This window comes from Lonchura striata, chromosome 20 (genome assembly GCF_046129695.1).
Source record: "Lonchura striata isolate bLonStr1 chromosome 20, bLonStr1.mat, whole genome shotgun sequence".
NCBI lineage: Eukaryota > Metazoa > Chordata > Aves > Passeriformes > Estrildidae > Lonchura > Lonchura striata.
Window position 1 is genome coordinate 11,462,017 of NC_134622.1, and position 20,364 is coordinate 11,482,380.

At 56.6% G+C, this 20,364-nt stretch overlaps 1 protein-coding gene across 9 annotated transcripts in view; it reads left to right on the top strand.

Annotated features, from left to right (window-relative positions):
- RAP1GAP2 (RAP1 GTPase activating protein 2) overlaps positions 1-20,364 on the top strand; it is a 55,567-nt gene that overhangs the window by 10,644 nt on the left and 24,559 nt on the right. For 5 of the 9 annotated variants that reach the window (XM_021533078.3, XM_021533079.3, XM_021533075.3 and 2 more), the window contains one exon: positions 5,368-5,403. In XM_021533078.3, coding sequence (XP_021388753.1) covers positions 5,381-5,403 — 23 coding nt within the window. In that variant the 5' untranslated portion in view covers positions 5,368-5,380. Of the gene's footprint in view, positions 1-712; positions 929-1,961; positions 2,147-5,367; positions 5,404-20,364 lie in introns of those variants that run through there. The other 4 variants (XM_021533074.3, XM_021533076.3, XM_021533080.3 and 1 more) reach the window with 3 other exon arrangements.

Below are 20,364 nucleotides of genomic sequence, written 5' to 3' on the forward strand. Positions count from 1 at the left end.
GGTCCTGGCGCAGGGGAGTCAGGTCCTGCCTTGCTGTGTCCCTGTTCCCTTCCTGCTTCCGTGTCAGCTCCGGCAGCTGCAGTTCCCGCAGGGCCAAAGCAGCAGAGCAAGATGCAGTAGATGGTGCTACAGGGGGAAAGGTCTAAAGCTGGCCATGTCTCTGGGACTCTCCAAGTTGTTCCTGGTGTGGCAGCAGCTGAGGTCGGTGCTTCCCACAGCCACTGTCACTCCGTGTCCCACAGCTCTGCACGCAGGGCCGTGCTGGAGCAGCTGCACCGCGTCTCATTCCAATCCACGGCAGAGCCTGGCTGTACCCAGAGCTTTTGTTTTCAGACATTTTAATTGTGAGCAGCTCGGTAGAGCTGGGCAGAAACCAACTGGGAGGAGTGTAAGGAAGACATGACCTGGGGGAAGATGAAGTGAGAGGATAACATCACACTGCTGTTGGTGCAGAGCTTTGACACAGATCATGCAGGCCAGGAACAAATGTGTTCCAAGCAAATGACTGCTCCAGATATTTTGTAACACCTGAATTATGGCTTCAAAGCCTGCAGCTTTTCTTTTTTTTTTTTTTTTTTTTTTTAATAATGTCCTTAAGAGCTCTAAATTTAAAAGAATTTCCATAGTTTCATCCCTTTAAGGCTGTGGGCAGAAAAGTAGGAGTTGAAATAGCTGGATTTCAGTCCAAGTTTTTTCTCTGGAGTTGAGTGATTTATCTCTCCAGCTCCTTATACGCTCTCTCCCCCATCCCTTTTTTTCACACATCAGACAGAATTCAAGTGCCTCTCAATTTAAAGCTTTTGGGTGCTTGTAGAGAACGCTGGGCTAGAACTGCCTGTGACCCAGGAGGCAGCACTGCACGGACTGCCAGGGCAAGGCGATGCTGTGAGTCCACCCCAGGCATTGCCTTGGATCACTGGGGCAGGAGGTGAGTGATCTGGCAGTCAGAGGCTCTTTCTGGCCTCTGAGCTGAGTGGCTCTGGGACACGGGCTCCTGGATCCCATGGGCATGGCAGAGCATGCGTGGTTGAGCAGCTCATTGTGTCCTGGCTGTGGTGTTGTGCTGTGGCCCCAGCACAGCCCAGCTGCCCCTGCCTCCCTCCTGCCAAGGGGGGTCGGCATTCCCAGCCCTCCTCCTCAGATGGACTGGCAGAGGGTGATCCCCTGGTGCAGCCCAGCTCTGAGTGGTGCAGGTGGGTGCTGGTGGTTGGTCTGGGGAGCTGGAAGGTGTGAGGACACCTGGGCACCACACTCAGCCTCTGGGCACCATGCCCACCCCTGCAACCGGGCTCAGCTCCCCACATCTCTGCTGTGCCCTACAATGCCCGAAGCGGGGTGCAGGGAACAGCATCTGTTTTCTGGGGATTTGTGATGGATGGGAGCTCATACCCAGCTAGATGTCAGCATTTCCATTTCCGTGGGATTTCTGAAGCCTGACTGCTAAAGGACAAGGGTGTTTGAGTGGTAGTCAGGCTGCAAATGCCACTTCAGCCTTACAGAGCTGCCAGGGAACCAGAGGATGGAAACCTGTGTGCCACAGGCAGCTGCATGGGAGCTAGCGGGAGATGCCTTGCTGGGCTCTGGGATGGTGGGATCTGTTTGCCATGAGAGATAAGTGATGGGGTTTTGCTTACCGAGGTTTGATGCCTTTAGTGGGATGTCCCTGAGGGGCACTGGAGGCTCCCCTACCAGGGAGCCAGCCTGGTGCTGTGACTGCCAGGGAGGAAAAGGCAGACCACCACGCTGCCACCAGTGACCCTCTGGATCGGGCCTCAGTGGCTGGGCAGCCGCAGGACACGATGTTTGTGGGTGACACGGTGTCCGTGGCTCAGCCCCGCTGCTCATGCGGCACTGCTGGTGGTCCTGCCATTAGGAGAAAAACGATATTTGCAGCGTGAGGTTGCGAAAAGCCTGTGGCCACGAAAAGAAAAGGAAATGACTTTTTTTGTGGGGTTGGTGTGTGCATGCGCTGCAGCGCCGGGCGGCGGTGGGGCCGTGCCGGGGTCCCCCGCCCCGCACGGCGCCGCAGGGATCGCGCTCGGGCCGGATCGCCGCGTCCCACCGCCGCTGCCCCGCGCCCGCAGCGGCACCGAGCCACCGGCATGTTCCAGAGGAAGCGCAGCGTCTCCTTCGGCGGCTACGGCTGGTGGGTGCCTTCCCCTCCCTCCCTCCCCGTGCCGGGAGCCGTGTGAGCAGCTCTCCTGCCCCGCTCCGGGAGCAGGACTCGCCGGCACAGCCCTTCCCTCCGACCCGGGCCAGCGCCGGCAAGGATCCTGCTGCCGCCGTGCCCGCGGGAAGCCTGGCACAGCTTCAGCCCTCCGGCAGAGCCTCGTGAGCTCTGCGGGCCATGGGCAGCGAGGGGACCCCCTGAGGGCTCCTGGGGGGCTCCTGGTTACCTGCAAGAGTGTCGGCCCTGCACTTTCCCTCGCTACTTTCCCTGCTGCCTGCTCCTGCACCCAGACAGCGATGCTGACAGCCACCTTGGGGCGTGCAGCAAGCTCCCTCCTGGTCCAGGGCAGCTTCCCAGCACCACTGGCACCCCAGGAGCCATCCCTTCCTTGTCTGTCCTCAGCAGAGCGGCACGGCTGCTGCCTGCGCCCCGAGTCCAGCTGCTGTCTCTTCCCTCTGAGAGGTGCTCATCTGTAGAGAAACAGCTGAAGAAAACGGCCTGGTTCTCCCTCTGCCCTCTCTTCAGGTCTCCTCTCCGAGGTGTTTTGTGCCTGTTCCAAGTCTGTTACGGTGTGATGGTGTTTGGTGTTTGGGGCAAAAGGCCGCTGTGCACCCTCCCCGTCCCGCAGCGGCTGCAGCGGCTGGGACTGGACAGTGGCAGCCCCGGGCTTTGAGGGGAACGTGGTACCGTGGGCTTGGAGCTGCCCGAGACCGGCTGGGGGAAATGCTGAGTAACTGCGGGGGCAGTGGGAGGGCAGCTGGAGCACCAAGCTTTTGGCAGGGTCCCCTGGGATGGAGCGCACACTTTGCTGAAGCCAAGAGAGCTGCCTCGGCCGGATTGGGTTTTCTTTACTTACAAAGGCGAAGGAAGCACTTGAATAGACTTCTGTGCAAATAAGTTTTGTGATATGTGGGCTCATAGTGGCCAAATCGCATCTCTTGGGCAGCTCTGCCCCGCGGTCGCTGTTGAGAGCAGTGGGTCTGGGGCCCGGACTGCCCGGGGGCATCTCAGGAGCTTCTGACCCTCCTTGGCAGGGCATTCAGGGCCAGCTGGGCTTTGCTCTGTCTTTTTTCTGCTTGTGCTTTGGCAGTTGTGGGGGAAAGAAAATCACGAGCTGGAGAGTCACTGGGGAAAAGGGGCTCTGCCAACTGGTGGGGGGCTGAGGCGGCTCCTGGGGGGCTGAGGCGGCTCCTGGGGGGCTGTGCCGCCGTTGCAGCTGGGGCTGGGGGAGCAGGACGTGGGCTTTCCTTCAGACACCACGGTGAGAGCGGCCGGGGAGCCCCAAGGGGGTCGGTGCGCTTCTCCCCGGGTCCCTGCGGAAGGCGCCGCCTGGAAATCGCCGTGCACTGCCGGCTGAGCCTTCCCTGAGCGTGCACTGGCAAAGAAGGGACCTGCCACAGCCCCGTTCCTGCACCTGCATCTTCTCACGGTCCCGGCCGACCCACCCTTCCTGTGGGGCTGCGTGTGAGGTGCCTGGGCACACCCAGCCGCCTCCTGCTGCGGCTGCACTCGCCATTTCCAGCCTCTGCTGGACGGCAAATTGCTATTTTTTAAACTCTCCACCAGCTGCATCTGCTGCCAGCGAGGTCCCGGAGCGGTGTGCCGATTTTCGGGGGCAGATGTGGTGGGCCCAGCGTGGCTGTAGGGACGCACGGGGTGTGCCAAGCTGGTGTGCGTGAGCGGTGCTGCCCCGCAGCCGGAGCTGCCCGGGCCGGGAGCCCCGGGGGTGCGGGCACTTTCATTTTGCCGCGTTTCGAGCAGGGCAGGGCAGGGCGCACAAACGGCTCAGTCCTACTGCAGCTGCGGTTTCCCAAACATGGGCGTTTATTTCCTGTGTGGGTTTTCTTGGTGTTTTGTTTGTTTGTTTGTTTTTGTTTTCGGTATTTTTGTTGTTTCTTTTTGCCCCCCCTTCTCACTCTAAGAGGCCAAATAACAACAACTGGTTTTAATTCCTGTGGCTCCGGATGGAGCCAGTCGTGCAGCTCTCACTCAGGGACAGGTCCCATGGAAGCTGCCCCAGCCACCCACTGTCCCTGAGCTATTTTGCCACTGAGTTTGGAAACAGCTCTGCTCCCCAGCATGCTCTGATGTTCAATGTGATTTAATGATCAACAAGGTCTGGGCAGGCTTGTAAGGTATTAAGTCACAATAGCAGGTACCTAGATCTATTTTTAGGAGCAGCAGCATGCTGGCTCTCCAGAGCAGAGGATGGAAGCTGATGCTTGGGGAAATGCCTGGAACAGAGCTCCCGTGGCCATGGGGTTTTGTGAGGGTGAGCTTGCTGCAAGTGAGGCACCCTGGGGAAGGTAAGGGTACCTGTGCCCACGTGCCTGCCAGGCCCAACCTGTGGCACAGAGTGCCGGGGAGCCGGCCCCCTGTGCCACCCGCGGGTGCAGCCCCTCCTGACGGTGAAACCCAGCCTGGGGGTGGAGAAGGTAAAGCTGCGAATGGGGGGAGCTGTATTTCTGTGGCCATGCTGTGTTCTCTGTGATCACGGTGCAAAACAAGGGGGTGTTATTTTGCTGTTTGGTCTTTTTTTGAGATGTAGAATTGATTCCATGTGGCAGATAACAGAGCATTTTCAGTGACTGCCAAAAGACATTATTTTGCATTTTGAGACATTACTATGATTTGCATTAATTAATATTAATATGACTGTAACCACAATGATTGTGAGGAGATGAGCACTCATTACCAGTGCCAGAATGAGTGAAACAACTGGGGCTGCTGGTCCCACATGAGCCAGCCAGGGCTGGGAGCAAAGGGGCTGCTCTGTGTTTTGTCTGCCTGGCTCTGGGTTGCAATATGTGGGGTTTGGGGGGATCTTCCCAGCACAGGCCCATTATCTGTAAATACTTGGTTTGTGATAGCTGTGCTTTGGAGAGAGTTGGGACACAGGTGATGCCCTCTTCTGCTTCCCAGCACACCTCTGGCATTCCAGATTGGGAGGCAGCAATTCTGCACCAGGAAAGACCTAGGGAGATCTTTTCTTGCTTGCTGCCAGACTTCATTTTGGGTTAAATCTTGGTTGATTTTGTTGATCTTTCTGTGGCGATCATCGTGTCAGCCACAGCACTGGAACCCCCAATGGATGTGCTCAGGTTGTGTTTGGCAGCAGCCCCCAGTACCCAGCCCCCTCCCAGCTACATCTGGAGCCCCTGTGCCTGCAGTAACGCCCTCCTCTGCTCTCTCCTCAGGATCGACAAGAAAATGCTGGCCAGCCTGAAGATCAAGTGAGTACCTGGCTCTTCTCTCATGTGATTTCCATGGGGTGCGTGGTGCTGGGAGCTGGCTCGGTGTGTGGAGGACGCTTTCCTGGGAGCTGGGCTCCAGCTGGTGCAGTGGAGTCCAGCCATGCCCGCCCACTCCAGGACACGTGTTCGTGCGTGTCCCACAGTCTGTTCTCCTGGAAGCCTGAAGTGAATCAGGCGCTGGGAGATGCCAGCAAACACGGTGACATGATCACTGTGAGATCAGTGGGCTGAGGTGTGCATGGGGCAACCCACAGGGCACCAGCTCTGCCTCGGGGGTAACGGGGGTGGGAATCAGTGGGTCAGGCCGGCACTGAGCTTCTGGGTGTAAATCCAGTGAAGTCTGGAGGTTTTGTATTTTGTTTTTCAATCTGGAGAAGTGGTGAGTGTCAGTGGAACAGTGAGTGCCTGTGACCCAGCTGAGAGGCTCTGGGCACTGCTCTGAAGGGGGTGGGGATGCTGCTGCTGTCCAGGAGGGTCTGTGGACTGGCAGTGTTCTTGGTGGGTCCATCTTGGATTTGCCACTTTCTGGACACTGCCTGACACTGCTGGGTGGTGTGGGCTGTGCAGCTCTGGCAAGGCAGTTGCTGGGCCAGGTCCTGTGCTGTGTTGGGGTGAGTTGTGTGAGGTCACCATCCCTGCTGGGGTATGTCCTCAGCTGATGGGGAAGAGAAGGTGGTGAAGGTCTGGGAGTGGCACCAGTGCTCTCAGCTCCCCCAGCACTCGTGGCTGTCTGGGACCTGCCTCCTGTTCCCACCAGCTTTGTCCTCCCCTCTGCTGGATTCTGGGTCCTGGATTCCTGCAGCCCCAGGTCAGGTTCCCTGTTTTGACACACATGCAGCTCCAGCGCTATCAGCTACACCCTTGTGCTGATACAGAAATGCTCTGAGCAAGCCTCCCCTGGGCTCCAGGCAATGCATAGGGTGATGGCTCATGTGGTTTCCCTCTATAATCTTTTGTGCAAATTATTCATTAATGGAAAAGTATCCGGAAAGCCTGGGGGAGCTGCTGCCTGAACGAGCCGAGCCGGCAAATGCCCGTTGTAAATGGTACAGCAGCACCAGCTCATTGCTCAGGTTGTGCTGAACTAATGAGAAGTTTAAATCAATGCTTACCACTTTGGGGAGTGGAGGGAATTCTCTGCAGACTTTCCTTTTTCCATGAAGCTGAGAAAGACTGAGCTGCTTTTTGCACTCTGCTGTACACTGTGCCCTGATCTTTTCCAAAGGCTGTTGCAGCAGTTCTGCAGCAGAAACCCCCTGTCCCCTCCTGCCTCCACCGTGCCAGGCAGCTAATGCCGTGCTTGGAGTGCTGTGCCAGCACTGTGGGCACGCTGCCGTGCTCCTGCCTGGGCAGGCTGAGGCTCTGGGGCCTCGTTTCTCTATCTCTACCTTTCCTGCCCTGGCCAGAGGAGGGAGTTTCCTTGGAGCTTTTGATGAACATCACTGCTGTTTGCAGCTAATGCTTCCCACAACCCCGTGGTGCTTCTGGTCTGCGAGTAGGCTGCTGCATTAAGTGGTTCTGTAATTGTGCCTCAGTCAGAGCCACGTTTTGTATTTGTAAAAGCTTTTAAAATTATAAAAGCATTATAAACCCAAACTTTCGGGTTTTTAGCGCTCTCTTGTAGTTGCTGCAGCCTCTGAGTGTCCTGGTTTAACCCGTGGCACAGATGCACAAGGCATCGGGAGTTTTCTTTCCCTGTATAAGTTATTTCCGAAAATCTGAGCTTTCTGCAGGGCCTGGAGCACCTCAGGGAGCCTCGTGCTGCTGCAGACATCGGCACCGACCTGCGGAGAGCGGGGCGGGCGGCCCCAGCGCTCGGTCCTGGCGTGCCCCAGAGCCGGCTGAGAGCTGCGGGGCAAGCCCTGCCAGGCTCCATGGCCCGCAGTCAGCATAAACTCACCCACGCGGGGGGCACGGGGCCATCACAGCGGATTTCCCTCGGCCTGGCTCTCCCTTTTCTTCAGTCCGGGTTTCATTAGTTCCTATGGTAACCGTGAATGTGTCTGAGGGACTGGAGAGCACGAGCAGGCACTGTGGAGTGGGAGTGGGAGTGTCGGGAGAGGTGATGCTGGAGAGTCCTGGAGCACAGGAGAGGTGATGCTGGAGAGCCCTGGAGCACAGGAGAGGTGATGCTGGAGGGCCCTGGAGCACAGGAGAGGTGATGCTGGGGAGCCCTGGAGCACGGGAGAGGTGATGCTGGAGAGTCCTGGAGCACGGGAGAGGTGATGCTGGAGGGCCCTGGAGCACGGAAGGGGTGATGCTGGGGAGCCCTGGAGCACAGGAGAGGTGATGCTGGAGGGCCCTGGAGCACGGGACAGGTGATGCTGGAGGGCCCTGGAGCACGGGAGAGGTGATGCTGGAGAGTCCTGGAGCACGGGAGAGGTGATGCTGGAGAGTCCTGGAGCACGGGAGAGGTGATGCTGGAGGGCCCTGGAGCACGGGAGAGGTGATGCTGGAGAGCCCTGGAGCACGGGAGAAGTGATGCTGGAGAGCCCTGGAGCACGGGACAGGTGATGCTGGAGGGCTCTGGATCATGGAAGGGGTGATGCTGGGGAGCCCTGGAGCACGGGAGAGGTGATGCTGGAGAGCCCTGGAGCACGGGACAGGTGATGCTGGAGAGTCCTGGAGCACGGGAGAGGTGATGCTGGAGGGCCCTGGAGCACGGGACAGGTGATGCTGGAGGGCCCTGGAGCACGGGAGAGGTGATGCTGGAGAGTCCTGGAGCACGGGACAGGTGATGCTGGAGATTCCTGGAGCACAGGAGAGGTGATGCTGGAGAGCCCTGGAGCAGGGCAGGGCTCAGCTGACCCCGCTGGTGACAGGCAGAGGTGCCAGGGCTGCAGGTGGGCAAGGAAGGTGTTGTACAGGGCTCGAGCACTCCCGGCAGCCTCTGGAGCACCCGGGAGCTCTGGAGTTTGGGTCTAGCTCTGCCCCAGGGAGCTGTGTCGTGCAGAGGAACCTGAGGGCATCGGTGCCCAGCCAGAGCTGCTGTGCCCTGTGCCACCATTCGGGTTTGTGTCCTGGCCATGGGCTAGCCCTGGCTCTGGAGCACTGTCCTGTGGCAGGAGGAAGCAAGCTGAGCCTCTGGCTGCTATGGGGAGCCAGGGGCTGCTCTGGGAGCTGAGGTATGCTCCTGCCCAAAGGCAGTCTCTGGGGAATGAAGAGCCTGGGAGAGGACCTGGGGATACTCTGCTGACTGTTTTTAGGGATGCACGTCCCCAAGGGTGGAAGCAGGCACTGGTGCTGCTGTGCTTGGGTGCTGGGGCTGTTGAGAGCTCCTGGGACTGGAGCTGGCCCCAGGGAGCTGTGGGATGGAGACTGAGACACTTGGGCAGCAAATGGGATTTGGCATTTGCAGACCCTGGGTTTGGTTTGGGCCAATTCTATTGTGATCCCTACTTTTCTGTTACATTTTTTGATTCCTTACCCACTTCAGAGGAAAGCACTTGTAGCTGCTGAATCCCCTCAGCTGGCAAAAGGGGAATCGTGTCCAGAAGCAGCTCCCCAGCCTTGGCTTGGTGTTGGTGTTTTCTTGTGTCACATGAAGTCTCTGTAGGGAGCTGGAAGTGTCTCCAGGTTCCCGGGGTCCCCTTGGTTCTCCTGGGGGCACAGCTCCATGCAGTCCGAGTCAAACACGGGGTGCTTGAGGTCAGGTTGTGCTGCCGGGAAGGGAAGACCTGAGCCAGATGGCAACTAAGCTGCTTCCCTGGTGGGAAGGTCACCCCAGAGAAAACGTCAGCCTGCACAGGATCTTTGCATGTCAAACAGCAGTTCTGGCCAGGTGAGCCAGCCAGGTGAGTTTGCTTGCCTCTCATAGCAGCCCAGCAAGCGCAGGAGTCCCCAAGAAAGCAGGCAGAGACCCTCGAGCCCCCTTGGCCTTGTAAAGTCCTTGTACTGGGGATGCTGGAGGCGGAAAAGTGGGATGGGGACTTGTGGGGCCCTTTGTCCTCCTCTGTGGAACAAACTGGTAGGGTGATGTCCCATGGGCGTTCACCAGCCCTTTACCTGCTGACAGCTCCTCAGCCTTTGTGTTCTGGTTATTTGCTCATTGGTATTGATGGGGTACACTGAGAAACCACAGAGTGTTAAACAAAAAATTCAGTAAAAGCCCCCCCTTCAGGCAGAGTCAGCTCTTCTTCTTGCTTTATAAAGCAAAAATAGCACCAAAAGAATCATGTCTCTGTGGAATGGAGGAGCCATGTACAGCAATTACTGGGACTCAGTGTGTGTGCAGTCAGAACTCACATGAAAGAGCATGTGATGCTCCTCTGCTGATGGGAGCAGGAGGATGAAGGTGGGAAGAGATGAAAGACTTACTCGATCTTTGTGAAAAGAGCTGTGTCCAGGCTTGAGGCTCTTTAATATTTGATGGGCTGGAGCTGAGTTAATGGGAAGATGTGGGAATGATTTAGTATCTTAGAGTTGGCTGCACTGACTATTGCACTGATCTTGGATGTTTGTGCTTGGGTCCTGTGAGGACAAGGTCTGCCAGGCAGATTGCATCTAAGTAAATTCCTTTGACTTATTAGCACTTCATAAATGGATAATTGCATGTAAATGTATGTTTTGCAATTATATTTAGCCGGAGAAGCACATGCAAAGGGAATGCTGTCAAAACGACTGCAGCCAGCTGCAGCACACAGGGGGCTTCCTATCTCCTTGTCTTTGGAACTGCTCCTCTCCATTGCTGACGGGCTTGGAGCCAGCCTAGTGTAAACCCCAACAATGACCCCCACCAGGAACGTGCCCTGGATGTCTCTCCCAGTTCTGGAGCCTGGCAGTGACCCCCTCCTGCCAGTGTGCCTGGTGAAGGACTGAGCCTGCAGGGCCAGGGTGCAAGGAGTGCTCTGGACCTGCAGAAAACTTTAAACTCAGTTAAAACCAGTGCTGAGCTGGAGGGGTGCAGGGCTGTGGCAGCTCCGAGAGCTGTGGCTGGGCATGGTGCGCCAGGCAAAATGAGGCTGTGTGTTGGCAGGTCTTTTGCTGGGTTCCTGCTGGGATGAAGCCCCTTGCAGTGCCAGGGAACTGCGGGTGTGTGCCCAGGGTTGGTGACAGGGTCTCTGCTGCTGCCGCAGACGGTGGCTGCCACCAGCCCTGCTTGAGTTGCCTGCCAGGATGGTGGCAGGGCCGCAGTCTGTCCTTCCTCGTCAGCCCAAGGTCTGGTGGGAGATTTACAAAATCCATCCAGTCCCAACGTCTCCCTGCTATCTCTGGCAGGCAGGCAGGAGCGCTTCCCTCTTCGTGGAAGGGCAGTTATCGGCCTGGCTGCCTGCCCACACCCAACGCTGCACCCACATAGCATCCTCCCAGCACATCTCACAGCCTGCCTGGGACAGAGGAAGCTTTCACAGGAGGAGGAAGGCACTGTCAGCTCTGAGGACTTGGAGTGTTTCAGCCATTTAATCTGGTAAGCCTTACCTATATAAAATTTCAGGCCGGGGGAATGGATACTGGCAGAGCTCCATCAATGCTCCCCCTTGGTATTTGACTCTGTTTTCCTCTTAGTGCGCTGCTGCAGATATTTGGGTTTATGAGAGGGTTTGTTCCTGCAGAAAGCCCAGCCACGGAGCAGAAGAGGTGGGCTGGGATGTGGCGGTGCAAGCGCCGCTCCCGGTGACGTTGGAGGCGGCGCAGTGGCGTGCGCGGCACTGCCGCCCCGTCCATATGCTAAAATGTTGTTGTTGCTGTCAGACAGCCTTCCCGTATTTAAAGCTAGATTATCCACAATTACATCTGCCCAGAGGACTGAGCAGCCCCACATGGGTCTATTTTTAGCTCTGTCTCAGAACTAATAAACTGTGCTGGTTTTTCCTCCTGCCATATTTATAGCCTGTCAGGCTGGGAGCTGTTTGCAGCCGGAGGGTGGTTGCTTGGGGAGCAGCCACCTTCTGAGAGCAAATATTGTCGTGATGGGTGGAGGGAGCCGTGATGGCTGCGGTGATTGAGGCACCATCTGCCTGTGGGTTCACTGCCTGGCTGCAGGAGTCGCAGAGGTCACCCAGGCAGGCTTTGCAGGGGCTCTTCCTCACTCGGGGTGGCTGCTGCCTCCCCTTGGCCCTGGCCATGTGCCCACTGGCCTCCCCTTGGCCCTGGCCATGTGCCCACTCATTGCCAGGGCAGGTGTGATTTGGTGACCGTGAGCAGCCCCACGTCTGCCAGGTCAAGGAGCCCAGAGCAGGGTAGGCAGTGCCGGCGTGGCAGTGCAGGTGTTCTGCCAAAGCCTGTGGTTTGTTCCTGATGATAATTTTGTTAATTACTGTACCGCTCCCGCCGGCTGTCGCTCTTGCTGCCAGTTGGCAGGGCCCGGCCTCCTGCCGCCGAGCCCCGCGTCCGGCAGGGATGGGCGGCCGCTGGCCCCCAGGGCATTCCCATGCCAGGCTCCTGCACTGGAAATGGCCCTTTCCATCTCTGCTTTTATTTCCAGTGGGGCTTGTGATGCTCTCAGTGACCCATACCATATCCAAGGAACTCGCATCTTCCAAAGCCTGTTGTGATAACATGGCTCAGCTCGGGCTCCCACCCAGAAGAGACGTGTAGTAGAGGCTTGGCAGGTACTTGAATAGGTCAGAGCTATATTCTGAGTCTCTGTGAAGTCTCAAAGGTCAGTCCTTCCAGGCACTGTCCTGTCTCGTTCCTCTTAAATGCTACTGGTGTCACACCAGGGACTGTGACAGCTCCTTTCTCCTACAGCAATGTAGTGTTAATCATTTCCGGTCTGGAATGCAGAGTACACTTTCTAAAGCCCTGACAAGCTGATCTGGATCCTTGTTCTGGATCATTGATGAGGTTGCACAGTGTGAGGTGATTTGAAGAGGAAGGTGGTGAGTCTGCAGCTAAAAACTGCTTCATTCTCCATCTTTTCTTATTTGGAGCAAGAGGCAAGGAAGAATCTGTAGAGCAGCAGAAACCCCTGGATGTGATTGACTTCAGAATGTTCCCTGTAGTATGGATGTGTCAGAAATAATACCTGTGTTTTAGCTCCGCAAATTATATGTCTTTTAATGCTTTCACATCAAACAAGGTGTGTGAGGGAGGCGGGTAATTGAGATGGTGTCATCTCCAAAGAGTCGCTGGAGCCCAGCTGCTGCTGCTCCTGCTGCCACCCCCTGTGGCCCTGGGACCTGTCCCGTGACCGCCTCGCTGCCCACCACCTCCTCCCACATCCCTTGCAGCACCCTCGGAGGGGCATTACTCCATTGAGGGTTAAATTTGGGTCTGATCTGAGCTTCCTGGCAGGATTCCAGTGGAGATTGATTGGCATGATGGCTTCAGAGACGCTCTTTGCTCTGTACGTGGAGCAGAGGGAAGACCGGGGGCTGAGCAGGGTGCTGGTGCTGCTGGAAGCTTTGGGTGAGTGGCACATGTTTGTGGCCGTGCCTCCCAAATCTGGCTTTATTAGTGATGTTGATGATGAATGGTGACATTTAGCTCACTGATTTGCTAGTAAAATTCAGAGGATCTGCTCTTGCTGTAAAGACTAATTTCCTCTGCTGATTTGATCTAATTTAATTGGATGCTGAAATCTTGGAGCTCGTCTCTTCAGGAGGCCTGTGCTCACAGGGAGAAATACCCCAAATTATCAGGAATACAATTTCCATGTAATTGTGCTGCTGTCATGGCCATGACTACCTCATTCTGTGTCAGCTGTGCTGTGGCTGATGCTGCCCTCAGTTGCTGCCACACAGCCAGACTGCAGTGCAGGAAGAGCCCAAGGGTGACTCACTTAGGCTCTCTCAACTGCAGAATAGTGTTTGGCTCATAGCCAATGGCACACAATGGATGGGAGAGGTGTACAAGAGACTCCTTGTACCCATAGCTTGCTTTGTTCCTTGATAAATGAGTCTTGGAAAACCACTCATGCATTCATGTGTTGATGGCATGGTCAGTGTTCCAGGCTTCTGTCACTGATGCTCTTGGGTCACTGCTCTTCGGTGGCTTTCTTAAGGTTCTTGGCCTGGCTATGGCTCAGGTTTTGCCCCCTCTGGAGCTGGTCTGGTTGTCACACATGGTGCTTGGTGTCACCTGCCCACGCTGCAGCCAGGAGCCCTTTCACTGGGATGCTCTGGAGACTGTGTGCCCTCGAGCAGGGGCAGCCTGGGGTGCACAGGGAGGGGTTGCTCCCAGCACCTTCCTTAGCTGTGCTCCTCAGCATCCCCTCTGCCCAGGGGACAGTGACAAGACCCACTTGACCTCAGCTGCTTTCTGCAGTGAGAGTTCTTTTATTTTTGTTCTTTCGTTGTGGCTTTGACCACTATTTCTGCCTGTTGCTTGGGAGGGCTGGGAATTAAGCTGGGGAGATGGACACTCCTGGGCCCTCTTGGCCTGAGGCCAGGCAGAAGGTCAATGCTGGGCTGCACTCCTCCCAGGGAAGGGCTCTGGACAGGGCCAGCCCATCCCTGGGTGCTTCTCCTTGAGCAGGTAAATTCTCCTTTCTGGCACTCTGGCTCTGCTCCTGTGTCCAGGAGCCGCAGAGCCGGGCGCAGGGCGCTGCCAGGGCTGGGGCACTGCTGTGCCAGGGGGTTTGCCAACGTCTGGGGGGGAGCTGGGGCCGCCCCTCCCTCGGCACACGCCGATCCGATCTCTCAGGAGTGACGTGGTGTCAGGGTGGCTGGTGGCGTGTCACACCCGTCTCACACCATTTCTGGGGAGATAAGCTCACTGTGCTCTGTCTCTCATTGCCTGCATGGAAGAGCTGGCTCCGTGCTTTCCTGGGATTTCCTTCATGTCTTTCTAACTGAAGCTATAAAATAAATTTCTAATCAGATTACTTGGGGCTGGATGTAATGTAATCTAAAGCTCTATTTCTTGTGATACTTCTGTAAAAGTGGATGCCCTCTTATCCTCCTCCTGCAGCACCGATTGAAACACCATAATCGCTTTCTCCCTCGTTCGCAAGCTCCCAAATCCGTTTCTGCCGTGCCAGGGAAATCGGGATGTGACTGCTCCTTTGCAGGGAAACAGTTACTATTTTTGGGTTTTGGGCCGTGCTGCATTGTCTCCTTTTGTTCCTCTCTGGCTCCCAGTCCTTGGTGCAGGCGCAGCAGCCCCATCCCAGCTCTCCCACCTGGGCAGGGCAGGTGCCGGTGCTCTGGTGGGAGGCAGTGCCCAGAGGGGCTTGGGGCCAGTGCCTGGGGCAGAGGTGAGGGGTCCCAAGGTGGTGGGGGAGGGCCCTGGGCAGATCTCTGGGCTCCCCGGCAGCTCAGGCACGGTGCCTCCAGCCCGGCTGTGGCAAATGCCTGGCATAGCTCGGGTATTTCTGGCACTGTCCCTCATGAGCGAGGGAACCAGAAATATCTCCTGCCCAGGGAGGCACAGAGGGTGACAGGGACATATCCTGCACTGCCTGATGAGGCTCTGGCCAGAGAAGCCCTGAGTCACCAGGGCTCAGCTGTGGCTGCAGCTCAGGTGTGAGCATGGGGCTGGGTCCTCTGCAGGTGGAAAGGCCCCTGCAGGTGGCTGAGGCAGATTGATGGGCTGCCCACCTCTAGGGGGTTTCATCTCACAGTAGCATCTATACAAAAGCCAAAGTTATTACATTAATATTAATAGTGTCATTTATTCATGGTAGATTCCATACTCCTAAGGGATAAAGGCTCAATCTTGTCCTAGTCTGGTGTTTTCAGACCCTTCTTTGTCAGTAGAGTGTCCAGACGGCTGTCAGGTGATGTGTTAATCACGGTGTGTAATTGTCCTGACCTGTTGTGTGCTTCCTCCAGACCCTCAGGCTTCCTAGCTCATTGCCAAACTGCTTTGTCTGGAGCAAACACGTCAGGCCATTTTTCAAGGGATATCTATTTCTTCATAAACAAGGGCAACTGCTACCCTGGAGGTGATTTAGTCACTGACAGGGTGATACTGATGTTTTAAAGGAATGATGGAGACTTGGAATGTCTTGAGCTGCAGCATTCTGTCTTTGGAGATGTCTTTTGGGACATCTGGAGAGCTTCTGGAGGTGCTGGCCCTGGTGCTGGTGCTGGTTCTATTGCAACCATTCAGGAAGGTGGTGGATGCTTTGATGGCATCGCTGTGGGAACAGGAGCTGGGTGGAGCTGGAGGGGGTGAGGCATGAGGAAGACAGGCAGGGCGGGAGCTTTCAGATGCAGCAGCCGTGCCACCCTGTGTGCCTTGCCTGGTACCCCTGTCATCCTGCCCCGGTCCGTCCTGGGGCAGCTTCTGGATGGCAGAACCCAAGAAATACAGGGCAGGTTCTGCAGGGCCTGGCACAGCCAGAGGTGACATGGTGTGGGGCAGGAGGTCCTGGTTCCTTTTGCCTGTGTGAGCATCCAGCCCCCAGCCCCTCGCCATCTATTGTCGTGCCCTCAGCCCATAAATTACAAATCAGCTGCAGTGAGTCCAGATGCAATTGCTTCCATTGTGGGCTGGGCCATGTTTGGGTGGAGAGGGAACCTGAGTTTCTGCTCAAAGTATTTGTCTATTTCCAAATAGGAGTGAATTGAACATCTTTAAAAATCAATACAAAGCCACTCCAGCATAAACCAAGAGGAGATTAATACTTACCTTGTCTGGAAAAGGGGAGGGGAGATGTGGAAAATGTCTCCAGAGAGGGAGACTCAATGAAATTCGAATCTACCTGTTTAATGTGAGAGCTAAAAGATTTAAAATTATCCCCCTCCCCCTCCACTAATTGAAAATGAGTTCAATAATTGGTGTAATTTGGCACAGAAATAGGATCTAATTTTTTTTTCTGTGCCTGAGAAATTTGTCAGGCTGATAGCTTCAGCTTGAAGGAAAGCAGACAGGTATTTTCTGCAGCAAGAGATCTGTTGATCCATCAAAAACTTTATTGAAAGGCTTGGCAGTGCAGGTAGCACCCAGGTTTAGCAAAATTCATTCCTTGTACCCACTTATGTTCTGTCACCATCACTCAGAGTTTGGCATCATCTGATGTTGTTCTGAGGAGACAGAAATGAATTTTGGAATTTCTGGAGAATGAGCTGGACTTTTTCCTGTGGGGAAGTGGGTACCTTAACAGTTGTCTGCTGGAATTGCTGCTGCCTACCGCAGTCTCCCCAGGGACCTCAAGATCTGGTGAAACACAAGAATACTGATCTTGGGTTTCAGTTTGAGTCTTGGCTCTCTGGAGTGCTCCATGTGCATGGTGTCGGTCGGGATGGGTGCTGTGGTGACACTGAAATGCTGTCTGGTTCACCTGAGGTGAATTAATGTGGTGTGTTGACAAAAATAACATCACGGCTGACTTACCTGACTTACAGTACAATACAGAGAGATTATGGCAATGATAGGGGTTTTGTTGTTGCATTTAAAGAATCATTCTGATTAGAGATTCTGCTGAAACATTTAGATAGAGAAGGTCGGAACTGAGGTTATGTTGATCTCCTTAAGGGTGGTAGACAAGAGGGTGACAGGCAGGGGAGGTGGGTGAAGCAGGTGCATGACAGGCAGGATGAGGCAGCAGGAGCGGCTGTTCCCTGCCAGATGTGGTCTGTGGCCTCTGCAAGCTGTTTCTCCTGAGCAAACACATTTATTACAGGCTTTGCCAGGGGAGCCCCATGCATTGTTAATGATTGACTGCCCCAGCTGGGGGTTTCCAGGCAGCTCCTGTTCTCTGCTGGGCTCTTGCTCTGTGGGTGGGGAGCAGGGGGCCTTTCTTGCCGTCTTTCCCCGGGAGTTGCTCAGGTCCTTCTTGAATGGGTGGTGGATTTGCTTGCCTGCAGCCTGTGTGTACCCCCAACAGATTCCTGTTTGTGGCAGGATCCCCAAAAAACCCTGACCTGGCTGTGACACTTGGAACAGCTGCCCCAGGGACCCTGCACCTGCGTGCCACTGCCAGAGAGGTTCTGCCCTCACTGCTCTAAGGCCAGAATGGTTAAACCCACCCAGGGCAGTGGGTTTAATCCTCCAGATGCAGGAGGATTGTTTTGACTGTTCCCAATGGCTGCAGGGATACAGAGAACCAGCAGGCTTTGGGCAGGTGCCCGTGTCCTGTCTGTGCTGGGTGGATGTTCTCATGAATGATCCCACACCTGCTGGCAGCAAGGATGGTGCTTTCATCCCTTAGACTAGGAAGTATCTCAAAGTGCTGTAGCTTGTCCTGTGTCTAATTCCTGTGAAAATTGAACTGGCAGAGGAGAGAGGTGAGATAAGGGGGGCAGAGGGACCTGGGTGTTTTATCACCATGGCAACAAGGACTTCCAGGGAAAGGTGCTGAAGTGAGAAGTAGATAATTTACAGTTTACTTAATAAAAAAAGGAATTCATTTCTGGAGGGAGCTGTGTGTCAGCTCCTGCTGTGAGGGACCGGCTCGAGGCCCCGCGCTGTCCCGCTGCTGCAGCCGGGCTCAGGGGGAGGGATGCTCGGCCCTGGCGGAGGGATGGCAGGGCCAGGCTGGGACCCGCCGGGAGGTCCTGCGGGGTTCGCTGCGGTGAGGAGCCCGTCTGTGGGGCGGGAGCGAGTCCTCCCGCTGTGGGGTTGAAGGGGTTGTGCTGGCACTTCGCCCCCCAAGGAGCCCGGACTGCGGCTGCCGGGAAAGCCTCCGTACCGGGGTGCCCCGGGGGCTGTGCCGCGGACAGTCCGGTCCCCGGCCCGTGACGGGGCTCAGAGCCCCGCCCGCAGAGCCGGCCCGAGGGTGTGCGGGGGTCTGCGGACACGCCCAGGGTCCCCGGCCAGGGCCCGGGGCAGAGCTGCCGCCGTCCGCAGCCGCTCCGCGGGGCTCCGTTACCGGCCCCGCGCTCGTTACCGGCGGCGCGGGGCGCGCGCGGGGCGGCGCGGGGCGGGGGCGGTCGCGGCCGTGGACGCGCCGCCGCCCCCGCCGGTGCCGGCGCTCGGTCGGCGGCGGCAGCGGCGATGTCCCGGGCGGGCGGCAGGACGCGGTCCCGGCGCGCGGGGGTGCGGGCGGCCGTGGTGCTGATCGGGCTCCTGCACCGCTCCCGGCAGAGCAGCGAGAGAAGGTGACGCCGCGGGGAGCCGGGGAGCGCTCGGTACCGTCGGCCGGGCAGAGCCGGGGGGACGCGGGGGGAGCGGCGGACGGAATTGCTGGCGGGGGGTGCCGGCGGCGGTACCGGGAGCTGGAAAACAGCCCCGGGATAACGGTGACCCGCTCGCGGCGTGCGCCGTGCGCCGGAGCGCTGCCGAGGATCGGACAGCCGGCACCGGTAAGCCTGACCCGCTCGCGGTGTGCGCGGGCAGCGGTGCCGGGAGCCGGGCACCGCAATAGCCGTGAGCGCCGTGTCGGTGCGAGTGCGTGCAGGGGCCGCACGGCCGGGCCGGGAGAGCCCCGGCACCCGCTGCTGCTGCGCGCCCGGGAGGAGCAGCGCGGTCCCCGGGGCCCCCCGCGCGCCCGTGCAGATCTGCCGTAACTCGGCTCCGCAGCTCCGTCTGCGGCGGGAGCAGCTGACAAACGGTTTCATCTTTCATTGCCGAAGCCATGGGCTGTACTTCGCGTTCAACTTTGCGCCGTAGGAAGTGGCCTGTTTGCAGTGCTCTGCGAGCTGGCATCTGCTCCGCGGGCGCCGCTCCCCCCGCTCCGCACGGGAGTTGCTGTTGGCCTCGGAGCCTGACCCCGCGCTGATCTGTGCGGGCTGCCCCGGCCTGGGAGTTTTCTCCTCCGGGACTCTGCTGCTCCGGCAACTTCGGTGTTAAAAATAGTCAGAAATATGCACCCGAACCTCATAGTGTGTGTACCTCTGTTTGAGGGGGGAAGCAGCATGCTACAGGCTGAGGGTTTTTTGTTTCTTGCTTTTTCTTGGTTCAATTTATGATTTTGCACCAATCTAAAATGAATGAAGAAACGATTATTTGGAATAGTTACCTTAAAATATTCTACCACTCCCTAATCTATAAGCATGAAAAAGCAGAGTGAGGTAACTGAGGATGAAGGTTTTTGTCTGCCATCAGTTGTGGATTGCAGGGCTCATACCCCATTTTTCAGTGCTGCTGGCATCAGGACTTTGCCTTGGACAGCTGGTGCCATGGAGAGCAGGATGTCAGTGATGCACTAAAGACTGAACATTGGCATTCCTGGGGAGCTCCTGTGTCACTTGCTGGTTTGAGATATTTTGTCTCCCTTGCTGGGGTATTAGGTAGATCATCAAAGCAGAGCAGTTGTGAAAAAAACAACCTGCAGGTCCTGAATGAGCCGCAGTAATGGCTGCTCACCTGAGCTGAGCCTTGGCTGGGCCCCCTGAACCACACTCCCGGCTGGAATGAAGGATGTGGAGACTGCGCTGGGGCTCCCTGCTGGGCTTCACTGTCCTGCCCCTGCTGTTGCTCCTTGGGTTTTGTCCTGTTTAGCCCAGGCCCGTTCTAGCCATGGCTTTGCCCTTGGGCCATAGGCTCCGGGTATCAGCCAGCAAGTGTTGGAGGGACTATCTGGCTGGGGGTGACCTGAAGTCTCTCTCCTCCTGCTTTCACGTGTGTGGGGGCTGTCCAAGTGCAGAGTGACACTTGGGGACCCAAATGATCCTCGGGATGTTGTACACATTGAAACTCATTGGCCAACCCTGCATTTGCCTCAAGGGCAGGGAGTGCTTTACTAGTCACACCACAGAAGACTTTGCCGAAGAGTTGCCTTTCCCTCAGGTACCAAGTCTTTGTGAATGAGCTCAACATGACACTGGGGTGCTTAGAAAAAACCTGGCTCTGAACTTGCACCGGGATCTGCCCCGTGATGTCTGAGCCTGCTTTTCCTTTTTAATTTTTTCCACAGCATCATGTTGTGCACAAAACGTCTCAGTGCGCCTCTTGCTGCAGGGTTTACTGAGTACAGCAAGAGTCACACAGATTTCTCAAGGGGAGAACAAGACCCTGAGGAGGTTTTTTCCTGTCTGCCGGAGCCTCCATGGGAGTGATTGCAGGAATTCAAGAAATGCTTTACGGTGGTTGTTCCATCTTATGCAAGCTGCCAGGGCCATCAAAGTGACATAATCTGCAGGAAAAGGAAAGGACTGCTAGCGGCATCGT